This window comes from Xyrauchen texanus, chromosome 2 (genome assembly GCF_025860055.1).
Source record: "Xyrauchen texanus isolate HMW12.3.18 chromosome 2, RBS_HiC_50CHRs, whole genome shotgun sequence".
NCBI classification, from domain to species: domain Eukaryota; kingdom Metazoa; phylum Chordata; class Actinopteri; order Cypriniformes; family Catostomidae; genus Xyrauchen; species Xyrauchen texanus.
The window spans coordinates 27,190,021-27,210,324 of record NC_068277.1 but is presented as its reverse complement, the minus strand read 5'-3'; the positions used below and the strand labels follow the sequence as shown (position 1 = coordinate 27,210,324).

Here is a 20,304-nt window from a genome sequence, read left to right as displayed (position 1 = left end):
CAGAAAGTAGAGATGCTGCTGTGCTTTCTTGGCCAGTGAGGTGGTAATGAGGGAACATGTGAGATCGTTTGTGATGTGCAGATCTGACTTACTAATGTGAAGTGGCTGGTAGGTGGTGCAGACTGCATGATGACTCACCATTGTTGCTGATAAGTCCCACCACCGTGGTGTCATCCACAAACTTGATGACGTGATTTGTACTGTTGTTTGGCAGTACAGTCATGAGTCATCACGGTGAACAACAGTGGGCTGAGCATGCATCCTTGCGGTGCTCTGGTACCGGACCAGATGATGCCCATCCGGACTGCCTGAGGCCTCTCAGACAGGAAGTCCAGGATCCAGTTACAGAGCAAGGTGCTGATTATTCTCTGTGAGGTTTTGAGGGATGATTGTGTTGAATGCTGAACTCAAGTCTATGAACAGCATAGTATCTAACAGCTTACTATCTAACGTGTGTCCTCCTCCTGATGGGACAACGCAAGATGAAGGGCAAAGGATATGGCGTCTATCAGTAGAGCGCTGACACACACCAGTGACAGCATTATTATCATCACACCAATAAGGTTCTTTAGGGCTAGAGACACGTTGAAAGAATAAAATCTGTTAACACTAGTTTTCTCCATGTGCTTATTATTTAAAATGCTCCAACAAAACAACAAATGTTGACAGAGTATGCCAACTCTCATGAGCCGTCAGACTTCCGCAAGCTTACAACAGGAAACTCTTGAGGAAAAAACATGATAAATGTCCTCACCACCAAAGTGCCACTATGACTGCTGGGACTTCAAATGGGTTCTTGCACATAAATCACAGTCTGATGCATCCTCGATTTTCGACCTGATCAAGAACACATCCAAGTAATTTTATATATTCTTGGTACTTTGCAGTGGATGATGACATCACGGTTGAATGGGTTGCAGGATCTCCACTTTGTACCGTGCCTAACTTAACAATGACTATCTTAGCCGTGACTTTATTCAAAATATAGCATAGCCTGTCATACCTTATTGCAGGGGTGCCCACACTTTTTTGTGTGATGATCTACTTTTAAATGACCAACTCAATAAGATCTACCAACTAAAAAAAACACAGTTTCATTTAAAATAAGAAAATGCTTGTTGGGACTATCCCTACATGGAATTCATTTTCTAATCTAAACCCAAAACACCTACAGAACAATAGATTACAATAGCCAGGGAATTTACCTTATTCTGATGACTAGTAAATATTGACGAGCTGAGGTTTTGTTTATTCAGTTGCCATGACAACTAGGTTTGCGCATACGGGCCTTCCAAGGACTTCTGAAACTGAGGGCGAAATTGCGATGCTACTGCCCGGATTAGTCAAAACTGAATGGAATCAGACAGTTTTGCCTAATCCGGGCAGTAACATCGCAATTTCGCGCTCTGTTCTCAGAAGTCCTTGGAAGGCGCGTATGCGCAAACCTAGTTGTCATGGCAACTGAATAAACAAAACCTTGCCTGGAACAACTTTCACAAATTAATTAATTCATTGTAGCTGACCATAAATAGCGAATTTCTACAATGGCACAGAAAACTTTAAAGTAGTGTGTTTGAATTATTCTGCATCCACGCATCTAGGTGTCTGTGTAAGTCCAAGAAAACAAAGAAATTCCTGAGTGCACCATTAATTCTGGTAGTGACATATACAGTAAACAGCACGATCAGATCCTTCATGACATGCAAGAGGGTAGCAACACAAGAAAAGCTACATGCTGTTTCTCATAACATTTATCACAGCCTGCTGACAGTCAATATTAAGTGTGGATGGTGCAAAGAAGTACTATTAGTTTTTACACTCTAATTCGGGAAACCTTGTTTCAATATATAGATCTTACCATAAATTGATGCATGCATGCTTTTGAGCTGTCACACTTGATGTCTTCAAGATGCCAATGTTCAATTTGGCTCCCAGAAAAGTGCTTCGATTCTTCAAGTTTGAGATGTGGATAATTGGAGATCGTTAAAGAGGCTAGGAAGGAGCAAGGATGTTATTTTAGTCTTAGCCTGCTTCAGATTATGACTTTCTACATTAACCATAAGTGCAGGTAGAACTGACGACACACTACATTAGGCAGCAAAAAAGTTAACATCTCGTCTCGTCTCCTTCAGTGCCAGATAAAGACTCTGTCAGCATCAGTCATACATGGCTGGAGAGGAGAGGGAGATGATCATTAGTGAAAATGTTAGAAGTAAAAACAAGGTAAGAATAGGAAAAATGTTGAATAAAAACTATATTAAGAGGTTTGTGATGGTCATCGAATGCTAATACTGCTTTGTCTAGGCACTAACATCATTGCAATGGACCAGGAAGTTGCCACAAAGACTCAAAGAACAAAATCTGAAGCAGTTGGAGTTTAAACATATATTTCTCTCTCTCTCACACAAACACGTTGGTGCGGCTATGAGGACTCTCCATAGACATAATGATTTTTATACTGTACAAACAATAGATTCTATCCCCTAACCCTCACAAAAAACATTCTGCATTTTTACATTTTCAAAAAAAAAATAGTTTAGCGTGTTTTTTAATGGGACACTAGAAATGTCCTCATAAACCACATTTATATCATGGTACCCTTGTAATTACCAGTTTGTAACCTAAAACAAATTCCACATAAACCACCCAAACCTGCCCGCCCGCACACAAATAATAGGTGTGTAGGGACTTCCTAGCTTAGCAAATTACAGCTTTCATGATTGGATAGTTCAGTTTCTGGCAGATGCTATGGTTCAGTGCACCAGCACACTGACCTTGCAACAGCATCTGCAATGCTTTCATTTATTTTTAAAGGGCAAATGCTAGTAGAATATAGTTTTGGAGATTGTTCAGCTATATGATCAAGATGTTTTAAACAGTTAAATGTTTGAGTAGCAGTGCTGCACTGAAGGATCCAATTCCTACTAAACTTGCCCATTATAATCTGTATGAGCTCAATGAAACAGAGACGAGTCTAAGAAATTAAAAAGACAGAAAGAGAAATGCAAGCCATCCTGAAGTCATTTTTGGCTGCTGAACCATGTCTGAAGTACTCTAAACACGAGTATAACACGCAGCATTACTGAACATCCAGTATGCTTTAAGCAATGTACAGGTGAAACTCGAAAAATTAGAATATCATGCAAAAGTTCATTAATTTCAGTAATTCAACTTAAAAGGTGAAACTAATATATTATATAGACTCATTACAAGCAAAGTAAGATATTTCAAGCCTTTATTTGATATAATTTTGATGATTATGGCTTACAGCTTATGAAAACCCCAAATTCAGAATCTCAGAAAATTAGAATATTACAGGAAATCATTAAATAAAAAAAGGATTTTAAATACAGAAATGTCGGCCCTCTGAAAAGTATAATCATGCATATGTACTCAGTACTTGGTTTGGGCCCCTTTTGCATTAATTACTGCCTCAATGCGGCGTGGCATGGATGCTATCAGCCTGTGGCACTGCTGAGGTGTTATGGAAGACCAAGATGCTTCAATAGCGGCCTTCAGCTCTTCTGCATTGTTTGGTCTCATGTCTCTCATCTTTCTCTTGGCAATGCCCCATAGATTCTCTATGGGGTTCAGGTCAGGCGAGTTTGCTGGCCAATCAAGCACAGTAATACCATGGTCATTGAACCAGGTTTTGGTACTTTTGGCAGTGTGGGCAGGTGCCAAGTCCTGCTGGAAAATGAAGTCAGCATCTCCATAAAGCTTGTCTGCTGAAGGAAGCATGAAGTGCTCTAAAATGTCCCGGTAGACGGCTGCGTTGACTCTGGACTTAATAAAGCACAGTGGACCAACACCAGCCGATGACATGGCTCCCCAAACCAACACAGACTGTGGAAACTTCACACTGGACTTCAAGCATCTTGGATTGTGTGCCTCTCCATTCTTCCTCCAGACTCTGGGACCTTGGTTTCCAAATGAGATGCAAAATTTGCTCTCATCAGAAATGAGGACTTTGGACCACTGAGTAACAGACCTGTTCTTTTTTTCTTTAGCCCAGGTAAGACGTTTGACATTTGAAGCCCATGTCCAGGACCCGTCTGTGTGTGGTGGCTCTTGATGCAGTAACTCCAGCCTCAGTCCACTCTTGTGAAGCTCCCCACACATTTGAATGGCCTTTTCCTGACAATCCTCTCCAGGCTACGGTCATCCCTGCTGCTTGTGCACCTTTTTCTTCCACACTTTTCCCTTCCACTTAACTTTCTATTAATGTGCTTTGATACAGCACTTTGAGAACATCCAACTTCTTTTGCAATTACCTTTTGAGGCTTTCCCTCCTTGTGGAGGGTGTCAATGATGGTTTTCTGTACAACTGTCAGGTCAGCAGTCTTCCCCATGATTGTGAATTCAACTGAACCAGACTGAGAGACCATTTAAAGGCTCAGGAACCCTTTGCAGGTGTTTAGCTGATTAGAGTGTGACACTTTGAGCCTACAATACTGAACATTTTCACAATATTCTAATTTTCTGAGATTCTGAATTTGGGGTTTTCATAAGCTGTAAGCCATAATCATCAAAATTATATCAAATAAAGGCTTGAAATATCTTACTTTGCTTGTAATGAGTCTATATAATATATTAGTTTCACCTTTTAAGTTGAATTACTGAAATTAATGATCTTTTGCATGATATTCTAATTTTTCGAGTTTCACCTGTATATACTTTTAAGAAAAAGGTTTTAGGAGATGTTACTATTAAAGGTGATGTAATTTTTTAGATATTAAAATACTTTCTATCCTAGCTTAATATGTAGACTGCTACAAGTAAACAATTAGTAAGCTGATATCCGTAAAAAGTGTAAACACCGTCTCTGGTGCTTTCAAACATTGAACTGTTTGTTTGAGTGACCCGTTCAGCCCAACATTAACTTAGCTAATGCTGTTAGCTTTGAGTGGGACTATCTGCTTGACCAATGGCAGAAAGAGGGTGCATTCAAAAATCTGTTACAAAACAATTTATTTTTTATTATTTATTTTGTAATTTTGATTAGTGACACGAGTATTGCAGAAACTATTGACTTAAGCTTTAAAGTGATAGTTCACCCAAAAATAAAAATGATCTTCTGCAGAACACAAAAAAAGATGCTTAGAAGAATATCTCAGCTCTGTAGGTCCATACAATGCAAGTGAATGTTGGCCAGAACTTTGAAACTCCAAATATCATCAAGGCAGCTTAAAAGTATTCCATAAGACTCAAGTGGTTGAATTTATATAGGTTTCTCAATTAGCGTTGTTTTGTGTTCTTACGTTCTCGTGGACTTGTTCTATGTCATCATACACTGACAATGCATGATTCCAATCTTCAAGAATGCAAGTACAGAAAACTATAAAGATGTGTCCTTGAAATCGAGAATGCAACTTGTGAGCAAGAACTTGGTACTATGGTGGCAGATGAAGGAAATTATCAGTTTTTTTTTTACTCAAGAGTTTCTGATGTAAGATCGTGAAAGTCTGACGGCTTGTGAGTTGTTTTTGGGGCATAATTTTAATTCAGTAATAAACTTGGAGATAACAAGTGTTTACAGACTTTTTTCTTTTAACGCGTCACTAGTCTTGCAAAACCTCACTGGTGTGATGATATTAATGCTGTCAAGGGTGTGATAATGCCAGTAGTTCACTTACTGGATTCAAATCTGCTGTCACAGTTATTTGTACAACAGGACTGCAGCACATCGCAAAGCTCGCAATAGATGCGTTTAACGTCCTCCTGTCCTTCTGAGTTCATTCTTCCAAGGTAGCTTGGCAAGACTGCTCTTCATAAGAACACAGGTCCGTTCTCTGCATTCTTAAAATTTGAGAAAAACCCTGTGTCTTTAGAAGCAATATGATAGGTGTGAGTGAAAAACAGATCAATATTTAAGTCCTTTTACCATCAATCTACACTTTCACATTCTGTGGAAGAGGAGATTTATAGTAAAAATGGATTTAAATATTGATCTGTTTCTCATCCAGAGAGATTGCATCTCTCTTGAAGACATGGATTAAACCACTGGGGTCATATGTATTACTTTTATGGTGCCTTTATGTGATTTTTTTTTAAGCTTCAAAATCAATTTTCTTGAATTATATGGACATACAGAGCTGAAATATTCTTCTAAAAACCTTAATTTGTGTTCTGAAGAAGAAAGTCATACACATCTGGGATGGCATGAGGGTGAGTAAATGATGAGAATTTACATTTTTGTGTGAACTATCTCTTTAAGATGTCAAAGAGAGGCACAGCATTGCATGGTGCAATGATCTGTGTGATTTTAGGTAAGTGTTGTCTTAAACTCTGATTTAACACAGTCACACAGCCAATATATACAGTACATATACACAACATTTATTACGGTAAAATACAAACACAAATACAAAAAATACCCTTCCTATTGCCTATATAAAACAACACCATTCCTCCACTGCAAAGACATAAACATGTTTTTGTTGACACTAAGAAAAGATTTAGGACAAATAAGCAGGACTACTGCTGAACAACAGCACTTGCTTGCTCTTCAGTAACAACACAGCACAAATGAAATATTCCCCTGACATGGGAAACATAATCAAGTTTTGAATGGGTTGTTTTGAATATTGGTGTGAGAGTTAGTGTTAAGGGATGGGCCTGTGTGGCAGAGCTGACAAAATATTAAATGAGAAATCAAACGAATGGGAAGAGGAAATGGAAAAGTGAAAATGAATGGTTGAAAAGACAATTATAATCCAGGAGATGGAGAATAAAAAGCAGAAATGGATTCATACATGTAGGAGAGATACAGAAGCATGGATGCTTAAGTATGCATCGGTACATACAGAGGTCAACTGGGGTCAGTAATGAGATGTGAACAGATGTTTCAATGGGCTTGTTTTAGGCTTAAACTCTGTATGCCAAAGCATACTTGTGCTTCTACACTAGGTTTCTAGGAGTCACTCGAATTCAAATGGGCCTTTTGGTGCTTAAATCCCAGGGTCATGACATCCCCAAACTTATAGTCATTAATAAATAGCATAAGATGCAAGTTGGTATGAGTAATCATTAAATTTAGTAATGACGAAAGCAAATTCACTCAGCTAATGGTCTATGAACCTGTACTGTATATATCCATGTATGCCTATATATCTATAATCCATGTGCCATCTTGGACTGTAACAGACACAACATTTGTGGACACAAGCAAACTTTAAAAAAAAAAAAAAAAATCACTTTTTAAGCTCTGGTACATACATTTAAGCTGTTGAAAAAACATTATTGTGTTTATCTGTTTGCTGAGGAGCATGGAGAAAAACAGTTTTGGTAGTCAGTTTTTTTTCAAAGTCTTTATCCTCTTCTGGTTCCAGCTGAGAGATGAAATGAAGGGGATGTTGAAATGCTAGGGTGCAATCTGCTAGTCTTTCATACATTCCCAGGTGTGAAATGAATAGTTTAGGGGATCTGAAGCTGCAGTTCTTCTTCCTCATCATCATCAAGGTCACTAGGGGCTCCATCTGCTTCTTCAGGCCCAAAACGTGCTGAAGTTGATGTCCTCATTTTACCAAAAAGGCCAGGATTTTGCTGACGCCTTAGTCTTTCCAACAGAGAAACAAACAGAGAAAAATTTGAGAGAATATGAAATCAGGTGTAGCATATTAATTTCAGTAGCCTCAAATGTTTTTGGATGCTTAAGATATACTTGGGATGGGGGGCCTGGTTAGCTCAGCGAGTATTGATGCTGACTACCAACCCTGGAGTCACGAGTTTGAATCCAGGACATGCTGAGTGACTCCAGCCATTTCTCCTAAGCCATCAAACTGGCCCATTTGCTAGGTAAGGTAGAGACACATGGAGTAACCTCCTCGTGGTCACGATTAGTGGTTCTCGCTCTCAGTGGAAAATGTTTCTCTCCATTATTATCACTATTAACCCCTGTATTTGTAAATGTAATTTTAAGCAATTTATTGCCTTGTGATATGACAGTGTCTTTAAACATTTCCTGGATTTCCCAGTGCCAATAGGCTAGGAAATAAAAAGCACTATGACAAAAACGAAAAAGACTGATTTTTGGATGTTAGAAATGGAAGATCTCCTGTTTATGAATGGCTGATGACTCACTCTAATGTTATTGTTTGTATAACTGAACAGATGAAAAGCTTTGCTAAGGGGTGCCAATACAGGCCCAGGATCCTCAACAAGAGAAGACCTATGGTCAGGAATCATCAAACACAGCTGAATTAAATTAAAAAGGTAGTAAAAATAATTATATCCATCTGTCTGTAAACAATTGGTTAAAAAATGAGTACATACTTCTGAATTATATATATAATTCAGAAGTTATCATTTTTTAACTACTCCACAGATTAATATTAGCAAACAATAGTTTTGGCTACTCTATGCATGACATGAATAATTTTTCCAACAATTGTTTACACACACACACACACACACACACACACACACACATACATACATACATACATACATACATACACACACATATATAGATACATACACACACACACACACATATACACACACACACATACATATATATATATATATATATATATATATATATATATATATATATATATATATATAATGTTTAACCTAACAAACTTCTTTTATGTTTTGCATGAACAGTATATATTTACACAGTTGAAGTAAGTAAGACTTTTTGGAGAAATGTCCACTGTTCTGATGAAAAAACATTGAGCTGTTTTGTCATAATGACCATCGTTATGTTTGAAGGAAAAAGGGCAAGGCTTGCAAGCCGAAAAACACCATCACCACCGTGAAGCATGGGGGTGGCAGCATCATGTTGTGGAGGTGCTTTGCTGCAGGAGGGACTGGTGCACTTCACAAAATAGATGGCATCATGAGGAAGGAAAATTATGTGGATATATTGAAGCAACATCTCAAGACATCAGACAGGAAGTTAAAGCTCAGATGCAAATGGGTCTTTCAACTGGAAAATGACCCCAAGCATACCTCCAAATTTGTGGTAAAATGGCTTAAGGACAACAAAGTCAAGGTACTGGAGTGGCCATCACAAAGCCCTAGATCTAACATCCGACAGAACATTTGTGGGCAGAACCAAAAAAGCGTGTGTGAGCAAGGAGGCCTACAAACCTGACTCAGTTACGCCAGTTCTGTCTGGAGGAATGGGCCAAAATTACAGCAAATTATTGCGAGAAGCTTGTGGAAATCTATCCAAAACATTTGACCCAAGTTAAACATTTTAATGGCAATGCTTAAACTTCTGACCCACTGGGAATGTGATGAAAGATATAAAAGCTGAAATAAATAATTATCTCTACTATTATTTTTACATTTCACACTCTTAAAAAAAAAAGTGAAAAAGTATTTGTAAACTTTATAGTTGTCAAACTGAGTGGAACATGTTCACAGTTAATGTGATGACTACACCAGTGGTTGTTCTACGAGGACAGCTGCCTGAACATGAACCTGACTTCATATATTCACTATAAATAGCCTTGAGATCAGTTAAAAAGCAATTTAGTTCTGTGAAAACATCTAGCATTGTTTGTTTGCATATGCCACTTGGTTTAATATTTTGTTTTCTAAGGCAATGACATTCATATATTTTACCTGTAGCTTAAGTGTCAAAAAGTTTGGACATTTAAGGGAAAGTGTATATTTAGGTACTTTCATACTTTCAGTACAAGGGTCAATAATGTAACTGTCACACTTGAGGAATGGGAAGACAAGAGGTTCGGATCCAAATGCGGTTTTTATTTAACATATAATAAATAAAAGGGTAAACACAAAGCAAAGTCCACGATGGGAAAAACAGGCAACTGAAAGCACAATGAAACTGATCAAACATGAGGGAATAAACACTGGAGCAAATAAGAAGTCCACGAGGGGAAAAGTAAACCAACACAAACTAACACAGAGCGGAACACGAGGCGACAGGGCATCCACGACAGGCTGGGAAAACCTGGAGAAAGCACGAGAGGTTACACATAGGCATAAACATGAAACGGTAACGATCGACAATGGAGAGAGGAAACGACGGGTTTAAGTAGACAGACACAGTGATAACAAAACAAGCGACAGGTGCGGACAATAACGCTGTGACAGCGGTGATGAGGAGTGAGGAAGAAGGGAAGTGTAGTTTTTAACAGAGAGAGTGAAACACAGGCGGACAACAAGGAAGAAATGACAGGGAGCGTGTTAGGTGAAACAGAAAACACGGGACGGATAACAAGGAAGGGCGACATGGAACGTGACTGGCGAGGGTGAAACAGAGAACACGGGACGGACCACATGGAGACGTGACAAGAGAAACAGAGAACACAGTGAGGACAACGGGGAATCGTGACAGAATCCCCCCTCAAAAGGGCCGGATTCCAGACGGACTTAATAAACAGAAGGGAAAAAACAGCAGGGATAAACAAATGTTCAAGGCGAGAGGGGCTAGACAAGGGGAAAAACAGACGGACCAAAGGGGGCACAAGGGACACGGAGACAGTCCAAGGAAGTTCAAGGGACATGGGGACAGACCACGGGGGCAAATAGGCAGTCCACAGGGGCACAAAGGGCAGACTGGCAGACCAGGGAGGCCGAGAGGGCAGGTGAGCAGTCTCTGGGGGTGTGTGCAGGGAACCAGGTCGGGTGGCCTGGGGAACGTCCCCCGGGTAGGGACAGGTTTAGAGGGCCTGGGAGCTGGCCACTGGGCAAGGGCCGGTTCAGGGGACCCGGGAGGTGGCCACAGGACCGGGACAGTTCGAGGAGGCTTGGGAGGCGGCCACAAGACAGGGACAGGTCTAGGGGGCCTGGGAGGTGGCCATCGGACAGGGACAGGTCCAGGAGGCCTGGGAGGCGGCCTCAGGACAGGGACAGGTCTAGGAGGTCTGGGAGATGGCCGCAGAACAGGGGCCGGTTCAGGGGACCCGGGAGGTGGCCACAGGACCGGGACAGTTCGAAGAGGCCTGGGAGGAAGAGTGGCCACTAGGGGAGCTGGCGGAGCCAAGGAGGACTTCTGAGATGGCGCAGTCGAAGACTTGGGTGGTGGCGCCGAAGGAGGCGCAGGGGCCTCAGGAGGCGGAGCTGAGGGAGGCTCTGGGGGCTCAGGAGGCGGAGCTGAGGGAGGCTCTGGGGGCTCAGGAGGCGGAGCCGAGTGAGGCTCTGGGGCCTCAAGAGGCAGAGCAGTGAGAGGCTCAGGAGGCAGGGCCGTGGGAGGCTCAGGAGGCAGGGCCGTGGGAGGCTCAGGAGGCAGAGCCGAGGAAGGTGGCACCGTAGGAGTCTCTAGAGGCGAAGCTCTGGAAGGCTCTGGAGGCAGAGCCGAGGGAGGCTCAGGAGGTGGAGCCGAGGAAGGCTCAGGAGGCGGAGCCGAGGAAGGTGGCGCCGTAGGGGCCTTTAGGGGCGGAGCCGTAGGAGGCTCGGGAGGCGGAGCCGTAGGAGGCCCTGGAGGCGGAGCCGAGGAAGGTGGCGCCGTAGGGGCCTTTAGGGGCGGAGCCGTAGGGGGCTCAGAAGGCTCTGGGAGAAGAGCCGTAGGAGGCTCGGAAGGCGGAGCTTTAGAAGGCTCTGGAGTCTCTGGTTGCAGAGCCGTAGGAGGCTCTGGGGGCAGAGCCGAATGAGGCTCAGGGGGCGGAGCCGTAGGAGGCTCAGGGGACAGAGCCGTAGGAGGCTCAGGGGGCAGAGCTCGTAGGAGGCTCGAGGGGCCGGAGCTCTAGAAGGCTCGAGGGGCGGAGCTCTAGAGGGCTCGAGGGGCGGAGCTCTAGAGGGCTCGAGGGGCGGAGCTCTAGAGGGCTCAAGGGGCGGAGCTCTAGAAGGATCAAGGGGCGGAGCTCTGGAAGGCTCGAGTGACTTGAGGGGCGGGGCTCTGGATGGCCCGAGTGACTTGAGGGGCGGAGCCCTGGAAGGCTCGGGAAGCTCAAGAGGCGGAGCTCTGGAAAGCTCGAGAGGCAGAGATCTGGAAAGCTCGAGAGGACTTCTGAGAGGTGGAGCCCTGGATGGCCCGAGAGGCTGGAGAGGCGGAGCTCTGGAAAGCTCGAGAGGCGGAGGTCTGGAAAGCTCGAGAGGCGGAGCTCTGGAAAGCTCGAGAGGAGGAGCTCTGGAAAGCTCGAGAGGAGGAGCTCTGGAAAGCTCGAGAGGAGGAGCTCTGGAAAGCTCGAGAGGAGGAGCCCTGGAAGGCTCAGGATTCAGAGCCCTAGAAGGTTCGAGGGGCACTGGCTGTTGGACGGTCATGGCCGCTGGTGCTGGCTCAGGGACGGTCGAGGCTACAGGCGCTGGCTCAGGGACGGTCGAGGCTACAGGCGCTGGCTCACTGACTTCAGGGGCGACAGGCTCGCTCACAGTGACGTGCGTAGGCGTTGACTCCCTCACCGTGATATGAGTAGGTGCCGGCTCGCTGACCGTGGCTGACGTGGGCACAGGCTCGCTGACCGTGGCTGACGTTGGCCGAAGGCGGAAGCCCGTCTTCTGTTCCTCCTCCGGGCAGACGAAGTGGGCCGTGCAGGCTCACTGACCAAGGCAGGTGTGGGCTCTGGCTCGCAGATCGTGGCTGACGTGGGCACAGGTTCGCTCACCGTGACAGGCGTGGGGGCGACCTCGCTGACCAGTGGGGCAGGTGGAAGAGGATGAGCCAAGGACGACTGGAGGGCCACCGCCGTGGGAGGAGAGGCAGGATCCTCAACCACCTCCACAGTAAGCAGTGAGCCGCATGCCAGAAGTGTCTCCTCCATGAATTCACAGAGCGTCCAGCCACGCGTCGCCGGCGGCAACCGCTCCTGGAGCGAACCGGTCAGGCTAGCCTGGAAGAACACCACCAGGGAGGAGTCAGGATAGTCGGTGGCGCTCGCTAGGAACAGGAAGTCCCTAATATATGTTCCTCCACCGGGCGGCTTCCTTGCTTCAGGTCCAGGAGGCGGCAGCATGCCCGGATAACCGCTGGATCCATATTTTGGTCGATCGTTCTGTCACACTTGAGGAATGGGAAGACAAGAGGTGCGGATCCAAATGCGGTTTTTATTTAACATATAATAAATAAAAGGGTAAACACAAAGCAAAGTCCACGATGGGAAAAACAGGCAACTGAAAGCACAATGAAACTGATCAAACACGAGGAAATAAACACTGGAGCAAATAAGAAGTCCACGAGGAGAAAAGTAAACCAACACAAACTAACACAGAGCGGAACACGAGACGACAGGGCATCCACGACGGGCTGGGAAAACCTGGAGAAAGCACGAGAGGTTACACATAGGCAAAAACATGAAACGGTAACGATCGACAACGGAGAGAGGAAACGACGGGGTTTAAGTAGACAGACACAGTGATAACAAAACAAGCGACAGGTGCGGACAATAACGCTTTGACAGCGGTGATGAGGAGTGAGGAAGAAGGGAAGTGTAGTTTTTAACAGAGACAGTGAAACACAGGCGGACAACAAGGAAGAAATGACAGGGAGCGTGTTAGGTGAAACAGAAAACACGGCACGGATAACAAGGAAGGGCGACATGGAACGTGACTGGCGAGGGTGAAACAGAGAACACGGGACGGACCACATGGAGACGTGACAAGAGAAACAGAGAACACAGTGAGGACAACGGGGAATCGTGACAGTAACACTTATTTTTGTCCTACTAATAAGTTATTCAAATACATTAAAAATGCAATTCACACAAAACAATAACTTGAATTCACCTCTACTAAGATGAAAATGTAAAATTCTGGGGCTTAAATCAGCAATAAAAGCTGTGAAAGTCAATAACCCTCCAGAGTCAGTAAAAAAATATTATAAAAAAAAAAAAGAAAAATAATCAATTAAGAGCCTAATTAAAAACTGAAATTCTTGGAAAAAGAATAAGCAAGTAGCTTGGAATAATATTTTACAATCATTTATTATTATTTCTTAAAATGCACAAAATGTGCAGTGAAACAATTTTGTTACAAAATGATGGATATAAACAGTAAAATTAGACTACTACTGAAGCGGTGTATTATCTATCCAGTTTTTATAGAGATTTCCAATGATGCGTGACTGTGTGCACCATCCTTCAAGAGGAGAACACCATAAAGTTTGCTATTGGACATCCCGCTTATGGAATTGATTTCTGCACAACCAAACCAATGGAAAACCAATTTGACAAATGGGAAAGCAGCTATGTAATTGTTTCAGCCCAATGCTACTAGCACTGAGACATGTACAATAAAAAACATGTCATTCAGACATGGCTGAATGAGCAACCATGAAATCACAACATGTCACATACATGATAATCCTATTCTACTCCAAAGACATTTTCATTATAAAACAAAGGATATATTTATTAATATCGCCCCCGTCCCATACACAAGTACAAAATTATGCAGAAAAATGCATTCAATCTCTATTCTTTTAATTCACTCTGATGTTGAAATCTGATGAGTTGCCTGTCACTCAGTGGCAGTGTGCATTAAGTTCTTGTCTTTAAGTGTCTGGAAACTCTGATAAATACCTCATGTTCTTTTAAGATTGACTTGTTCTTTTGAGACTGAAGAGCCCAATGCTGTGTGTAATAACATGGCTGTCAATGGATTAATTTTCTTTTTATCTAATTAAATACATGCAGATTAATAAATCAAACCAATTGCAATTACTGTAATCACAAATATAACAATTTGCTGAGAAAGGCCTCCAAATAAAAATTATTTAATATATGATTAAATTAATATATTTAAACAATTATAATTATAATATATAATACATATAACAATTCAGAAAATTAAAATACATTACATAAGTTTGGCAGACGAGAAAACCTTTCCTTTAAATGTATTTTAATAAATTCCTCTGACCCAATCAAAACCATGTATGCATATAGAATTGAAGCTGTAACCCTTTGTATCAAAGTTGGAATGATCTTTCAGAAAGGTGATTGTTATCCAGGGTATTAATGTTTCTGTTTGGAGTCAATTTGGCACTAGAAAAATATCATAAAACAAATCAAAATGGACAACTAGCAACAGTCGATAGCACTTTCTAGTTTTTGCATTTTTTTAATTTCATTTGTTTTGGGTAAATTTGTTTGGGGTACATTTTTCATAGAGGACATTTGAATCATATTATACATTTTTTGTTTTATATAATCAGTTATCATGAAGTATCAATCTGATATGTCAGTGTGCAGTATTTTAAAGTTTTTTCAGCTTTTGAAAGGGCCTTGTGGTCTGAACACAACAAGTATGGAAAAAGAGTTCAGAGTACATGCAAGTGTCGCACGACTGTGCGTGTGCATGTAATTATGTGCCTGATCATGTGTGATCATTTGTTCCAGTCAATGTGACGATTGATCCAGATCTGTCACACTACTCAACCTACTGCAGGGCTTTGGAGCACTGTCTGCACACATGTATTGACTTACACATTATAGACTGAAGCACACACAGTTAATCTACTCTCTGTATAGGCTGAGGGAAAGAGAGAGACGAAAGAGAATACACGGCAAACATTTGTAAATAAAATAATGATTTTTTTCTAAAGCATTGAATAAGAAACAGATTTTTTGCTATGTAAAATATAGAGAGATTAAAAGATAAAGACAAAAAAGGAGAGAGAGAGAGAGAGAGAGAGAGAGAGAGAGAGAGAGAGAGAGAGAGAGAGAGAGAGAGATATTCATTCACAGTACTTTTATTATGTTCATAATGTCATGTTAAATGCACATTTTATTTTATATTGTATAGTGTATATTGTTATTATAGTTTTTATTTTATATGATTCATTACCTGGCACCTTATTTTAATTCTATCTTATCATTATTATTTGTCTTGTCATTATCTGTTTTGTGTATTAATGCTTTGGCAATATTGTATGTAAACAATCATGCCAATAAAGTACTTTTAAATTGAAACTGAAATAGAGAAAATGCATGAGGAGCGAGAGACAGTAGTAGTGAGGACAGTAATGAAGGTGAGAGGGAGGAGGGGAAAGGGAAAGAGCGAGAAAGGGGGAAGGTGGGAAGGCAGGGAGTCAGACAACAAACTGCTAAGGGTAAAACAGAGATGAGAGACTGAGTTCACAGCTTTGCACTGAAGAAAGCAGCAAATAGGCACGGTGGGGGTGCCAAATGGTGCTGCCGGTGGGCTGAGCTGAGATGCGGTCTCGTGCTGTGAGACTAAAAGACAGACAGAGCTGCTGCAAGCAGGACACCAGGCGAGTATCCCTACAAGAAAAGCAGACCTCAATCATAAGATCTGATTCTCTTCTGTTTGTCCATTGTGTACAGTGTAGATGTTTCTGTTTTTTTACTGCAGGGTGAAGCGGGCAGAGTCACACTCAGCTTAGAAAATAAGCAACTTTAAATGTCCTGGCAATAAATTAAGCACCATCATTCCTTAAAGGGATAGTTCACCCTAAAATAAAGATTCTGTAATAATTTACTCACCCTCATGTTTTGCCAATCATGTATATACCCAAATTCTTTTCTTCCATGCAACACAAAATTAGATTATATGGCATAATGTTAGTCTCAGTGACCATTTACTTTCATTGCATATTTTTGCAATACAATGAAAGTGAAAGCTCTCCTAACATTCTGGCTAACATCACCCTTTGTGTCCAAGGAAGAAAGAAAGTCATACAGGTTTGGAACGACAAATCAGAGCGAGTACATGATGACCGACATTTTTGTTAAAATAACTACTGTAATTTTCAGTCTTCTCCAGTCACCTTGACAACCCTTACTCCAAATCAGCCTCTACTAGACCATCCTCTGTCTCCATGACAACATGGACAAGCAGTCAGCTCCATCTGTTGCCCTATCCACCACTTCACTGCTCCTCACTTCCTCTATCGCTGCGATAACACTGAAACCTGGCACACCTCTCGGAGGGATGGTCTGTTTGTACTCACATCCTTTATTCAATGTATTCTCTTTCATGGTGATGTACGGTCTGTTTATGTATAGATATAATTCAAGCTGTGAAACCACAACAATACATACTTGTAACAGAAAATACATTCTGTAGGCTACAGTATATGAAAGATAATCATACACAATATATCATCCAGTGATGGCTTGAGTAAATAATAGGCTTGGGATCTATGCCTTTTTCACACATCGATAATCAGAATATTTTCCCGATCATTATGGATATAGGGCTGCTCATTACACAATATTCTTAGTCTCTTCAGACATATTTCTCAACACAACTTTAGTAAAGTGTGAGCAGCAGGGTAAGTTAAAGGGGGAGAGCTAAAGCAAATAATCTTTGTTCCTCTGATAATGATTTGGGTGGAACTTAATAAAAAGTCTATGAGAATTATGCTCCGAGGGGCAACAGAATTTTGACCAGCCTCTGTAGACGGTGTGCGGTGTCATTGTGTGCTGCACACCTTCATAGAAAATAATTGTTTCGAATTTTAGAATGCACCATGTCCTCCGCAACATGCGTCCGGTGTGCAACCCCCTTTAATTTACTCTGCCACTCACACTTTACCAAAGTTGTGTTAAGAAATCTGTCTAAAGAGACGATGACTCTTTTGTCTGATGGGCAATAAACAGACAAAAAGTCCAGAATATCAGAAGCTTGCATGTGGGAATTTTGACCTGGACCAGTAGGCAACCACTCAGTACACCTTAAAAGCAGCATAGCCTGGCAATGACTCACAACACCCTATAGCATCATGGCAGTGAGTTTTGCACTAAGCATCACTCACGTTTACATCAGAAAATTTAAACATTTAGTTTACAGTACAGCCACTACATCATTCAGCTAATTTTTATCAACAACCTGGATTGAATTCAACTGAAATCTCTTCCTAAACCAAAGACAACTTTGCACAATTCTAATGTATAGAACATAATCAGCAAGACTCCATCCACATTGTAGATCAATGGCTCAAGTCTTAAAATGTATTCATATGTAATAAGACAAGTGTGCAGTGGAGGAATTTAACTGTGTGAATGTCTTAATAATTAGAAGCTTTTCATCAAAGTCCCTACAAGCACTGCCATGCCAACACGCCTGTCACTGTTTTTTCCAGCTGCGGGGGGCCCGATACCACAGCACTGCTTCAAGTCTCCCTGTTACTATGGTAACCCACAGCCAGGCAGCTCAGGATTGGCTGCAAGTAGGTACTAGCCTGAAAGCAGGCAGAAAAATTAAGAGTGAGAGAGAGAGAGAGAGAGAGAGAGAGACTAAACAGAGTGAATCGTTGACAGTTTACACTGTAAACCTGTCATCATGATGTGGTATAACAGGGAAGCTTATCCTGTATTCATTTCAGATCAAAAGAAAACTAAACTCAACACATTATTCACAAATGTAGCCCACAGTTTACCAAGTTCAGAGAGATTGTTGAGTCAGAGGCCCTATTTACACCTTGCATTAAAAATGCGCTGCATATCTGGATATTCTTTAGCTGGGTTGCATTTGTACCTTGCAGTCAAATGCATCTCCAATGTCAATTGATAGAGATTCAATCAAAGTTACCTATGCATAATGAAAAATACTACTTGTATATTAATCAGAGGCTGTGGTTACTGAAAATTCTATGTCTTTTAGCGAATTTTAAAACACTGATGTATAATTCAAACACTTTCCATCACTTTAAGCAGGTTTTTTCCTTCATTGAAAATGTTTTGGTGGCCGTAAGTGCTAAATATGCTTCTCATCTGAAACGCGGAAGTTAAACCTGCCTGGTGTCGTGCAAGCCACTTAGCAAACAGGAGAGAGACGTGAGGGAGTGGGGAACTGAGAAGAGAGATGAGATATACCATTTGTATTCCAATGGAATAATTCATGGCAAAATGTTAATTGTTCAGGTAACAAGACTGCAAGATGGAATGCAGTGTATTTTGTGTTCCTCACAATAAACAGAAATAGGCAAGAAGCTGCAACACAGCACTTAACACCAGATGACGATAGCGTAACCTCATCACATCATTAATTACTTGCCTAGTTGAATCCGGATAACGAAAACGCATTTGCATTTACACCTTCTTTGAATGTGGACAGCATCCATCCCTGACCATGTCCGAATGTGGTTTCAGTGATCGATCACAATGTGGTCAAGTGCTATCCGATAGCAATCTGATCACTGAAAACGCATGTTAATGCAAGGTGCAAATGGGCCCAGTGTGTGCACATATCTTCGTGGTTACCTGGATTGAAGGTGCTCCAACTGAACTTGAAGGTTCTCTGATTGCTCCACTTGCTCATCCAGGGATCTCTGTAGCTTTCTGGTCTGGTTATGAGCCTCATCCAACTGAAACAAATGCATTATTTAATTTGATTTTAGTAATACTGCACCCAAAAAAAGTGGAAATTCTGTCATCATTTACTTACCCTCATGTTATTCCAAACCTGTTTGACTCTCTTCCATGGAACACAAAAGGAGTTAATTATAGCAGAATGTCCAATCTGCTCTTTTTCAAACAATGAAAGTGAATGGTGACAATGGCTGTCAAGGAAGATTTTCAAGGCTTTTCACATCTTCAGTAAACAACTTCAGTAAACAACTGAAATTTTAGTCTATTTCTCACAAAAAATTATCTTATAGCTTCAGAAGAAATTTATTGTGCAATTCATATTGGCAATTTTACTCTATGATGCTTTTATTGTGATTTTTTGTCCATTTTGAGGCATGGACACCTTCCACTCAAAAAGAGCAGCTTTGACACTCAGATAAACATTTCCTTTGGTTTTTTATGGAAGAAAGAATATCATACAGGGAAGGAACACCATGGGGTTGAGTAAATGATGACAGAACTTCACAAAATGAACCACAGAGTACTCAAGCAATAATGTGTTTAATGAAGTCAGAGTGAATGCTGCAGTTCACTTTGTTTTTGTTTTACCTCATCTTCAGCCTGGCCCAGCTCTTTCTTTAGCTCCTCCACTCTCAGTCTGAGCTTCTTAACTTCTGTCTCATGCTGCTCAATACGCCTGGTAGCATGTGTTAGCTCGGCCATCTTCTCCTGGTACTGCTTCTTAACCTTGGAGTGGATGTGTCGCAAATCTGCCAGCTCCTGCAAGAGAGGTGAAGTATTGACACAACACTTTAGATACAATTCCAGACTGCCGAGAACTTCCCGTATCACCAGCCGTATCCAGCCTGTGTCATATGAGGTCTCATTCAAGATAAAGATCCTTTTGATGTTATTCTGCAGAATTTTGACTTCTGAAACTGTTTGAGAAAGCAAATGAGTCACAGAGCTGGAAAAACCTACAAGTAAAAAAAAGAAAGCAAAGTTCTTTCCTGGACATTAATACAAAAGGACACTGTGCTTCAGCTCTAATCACAGCGGAAGAGACTGTAAGTGGGAGAACAGGTCATATCTAATCACCAAATAAAATATCTCACAACAAAGAACATTATGTTGC

At 41.7% G+C, this 20,304-nt stretch overlaps 1 protein-coding gene across 1 annotated transcript in view; it reads right to left on the bottom strand.

The window, feature by feature from the left end:
* Positions 1-4,814: 4,814 nt before the first annotated feature.
* Positions 4,815-20,304, bottom strand: part of LOC127656993 (coiled-coil domain-containing protein 102A) — a 117,976-nt gene continuing 102,486 nt past the window's right edge. Inside the window, exons 7-9 of the mRNA XM_052145608.1 lie at positions 19,779-19,949; positions 19,083-19,186; positions 4,815-7,558 (exon numbers count right to left, since the gene is read on the bottom strand). Coding sequence (XP_052001568.1) covers positions 7,417-7,558; positions 19,083-19,186; positions 19,779-19,949 — 417 coding nt within the window. The 3' untranslated portion in view covers positions 4,815-7,416. The remainder of the gene's footprint in view (positions 7,559-19,082; positions 19,187-19,778; positions 19,950-20,304) is intronic.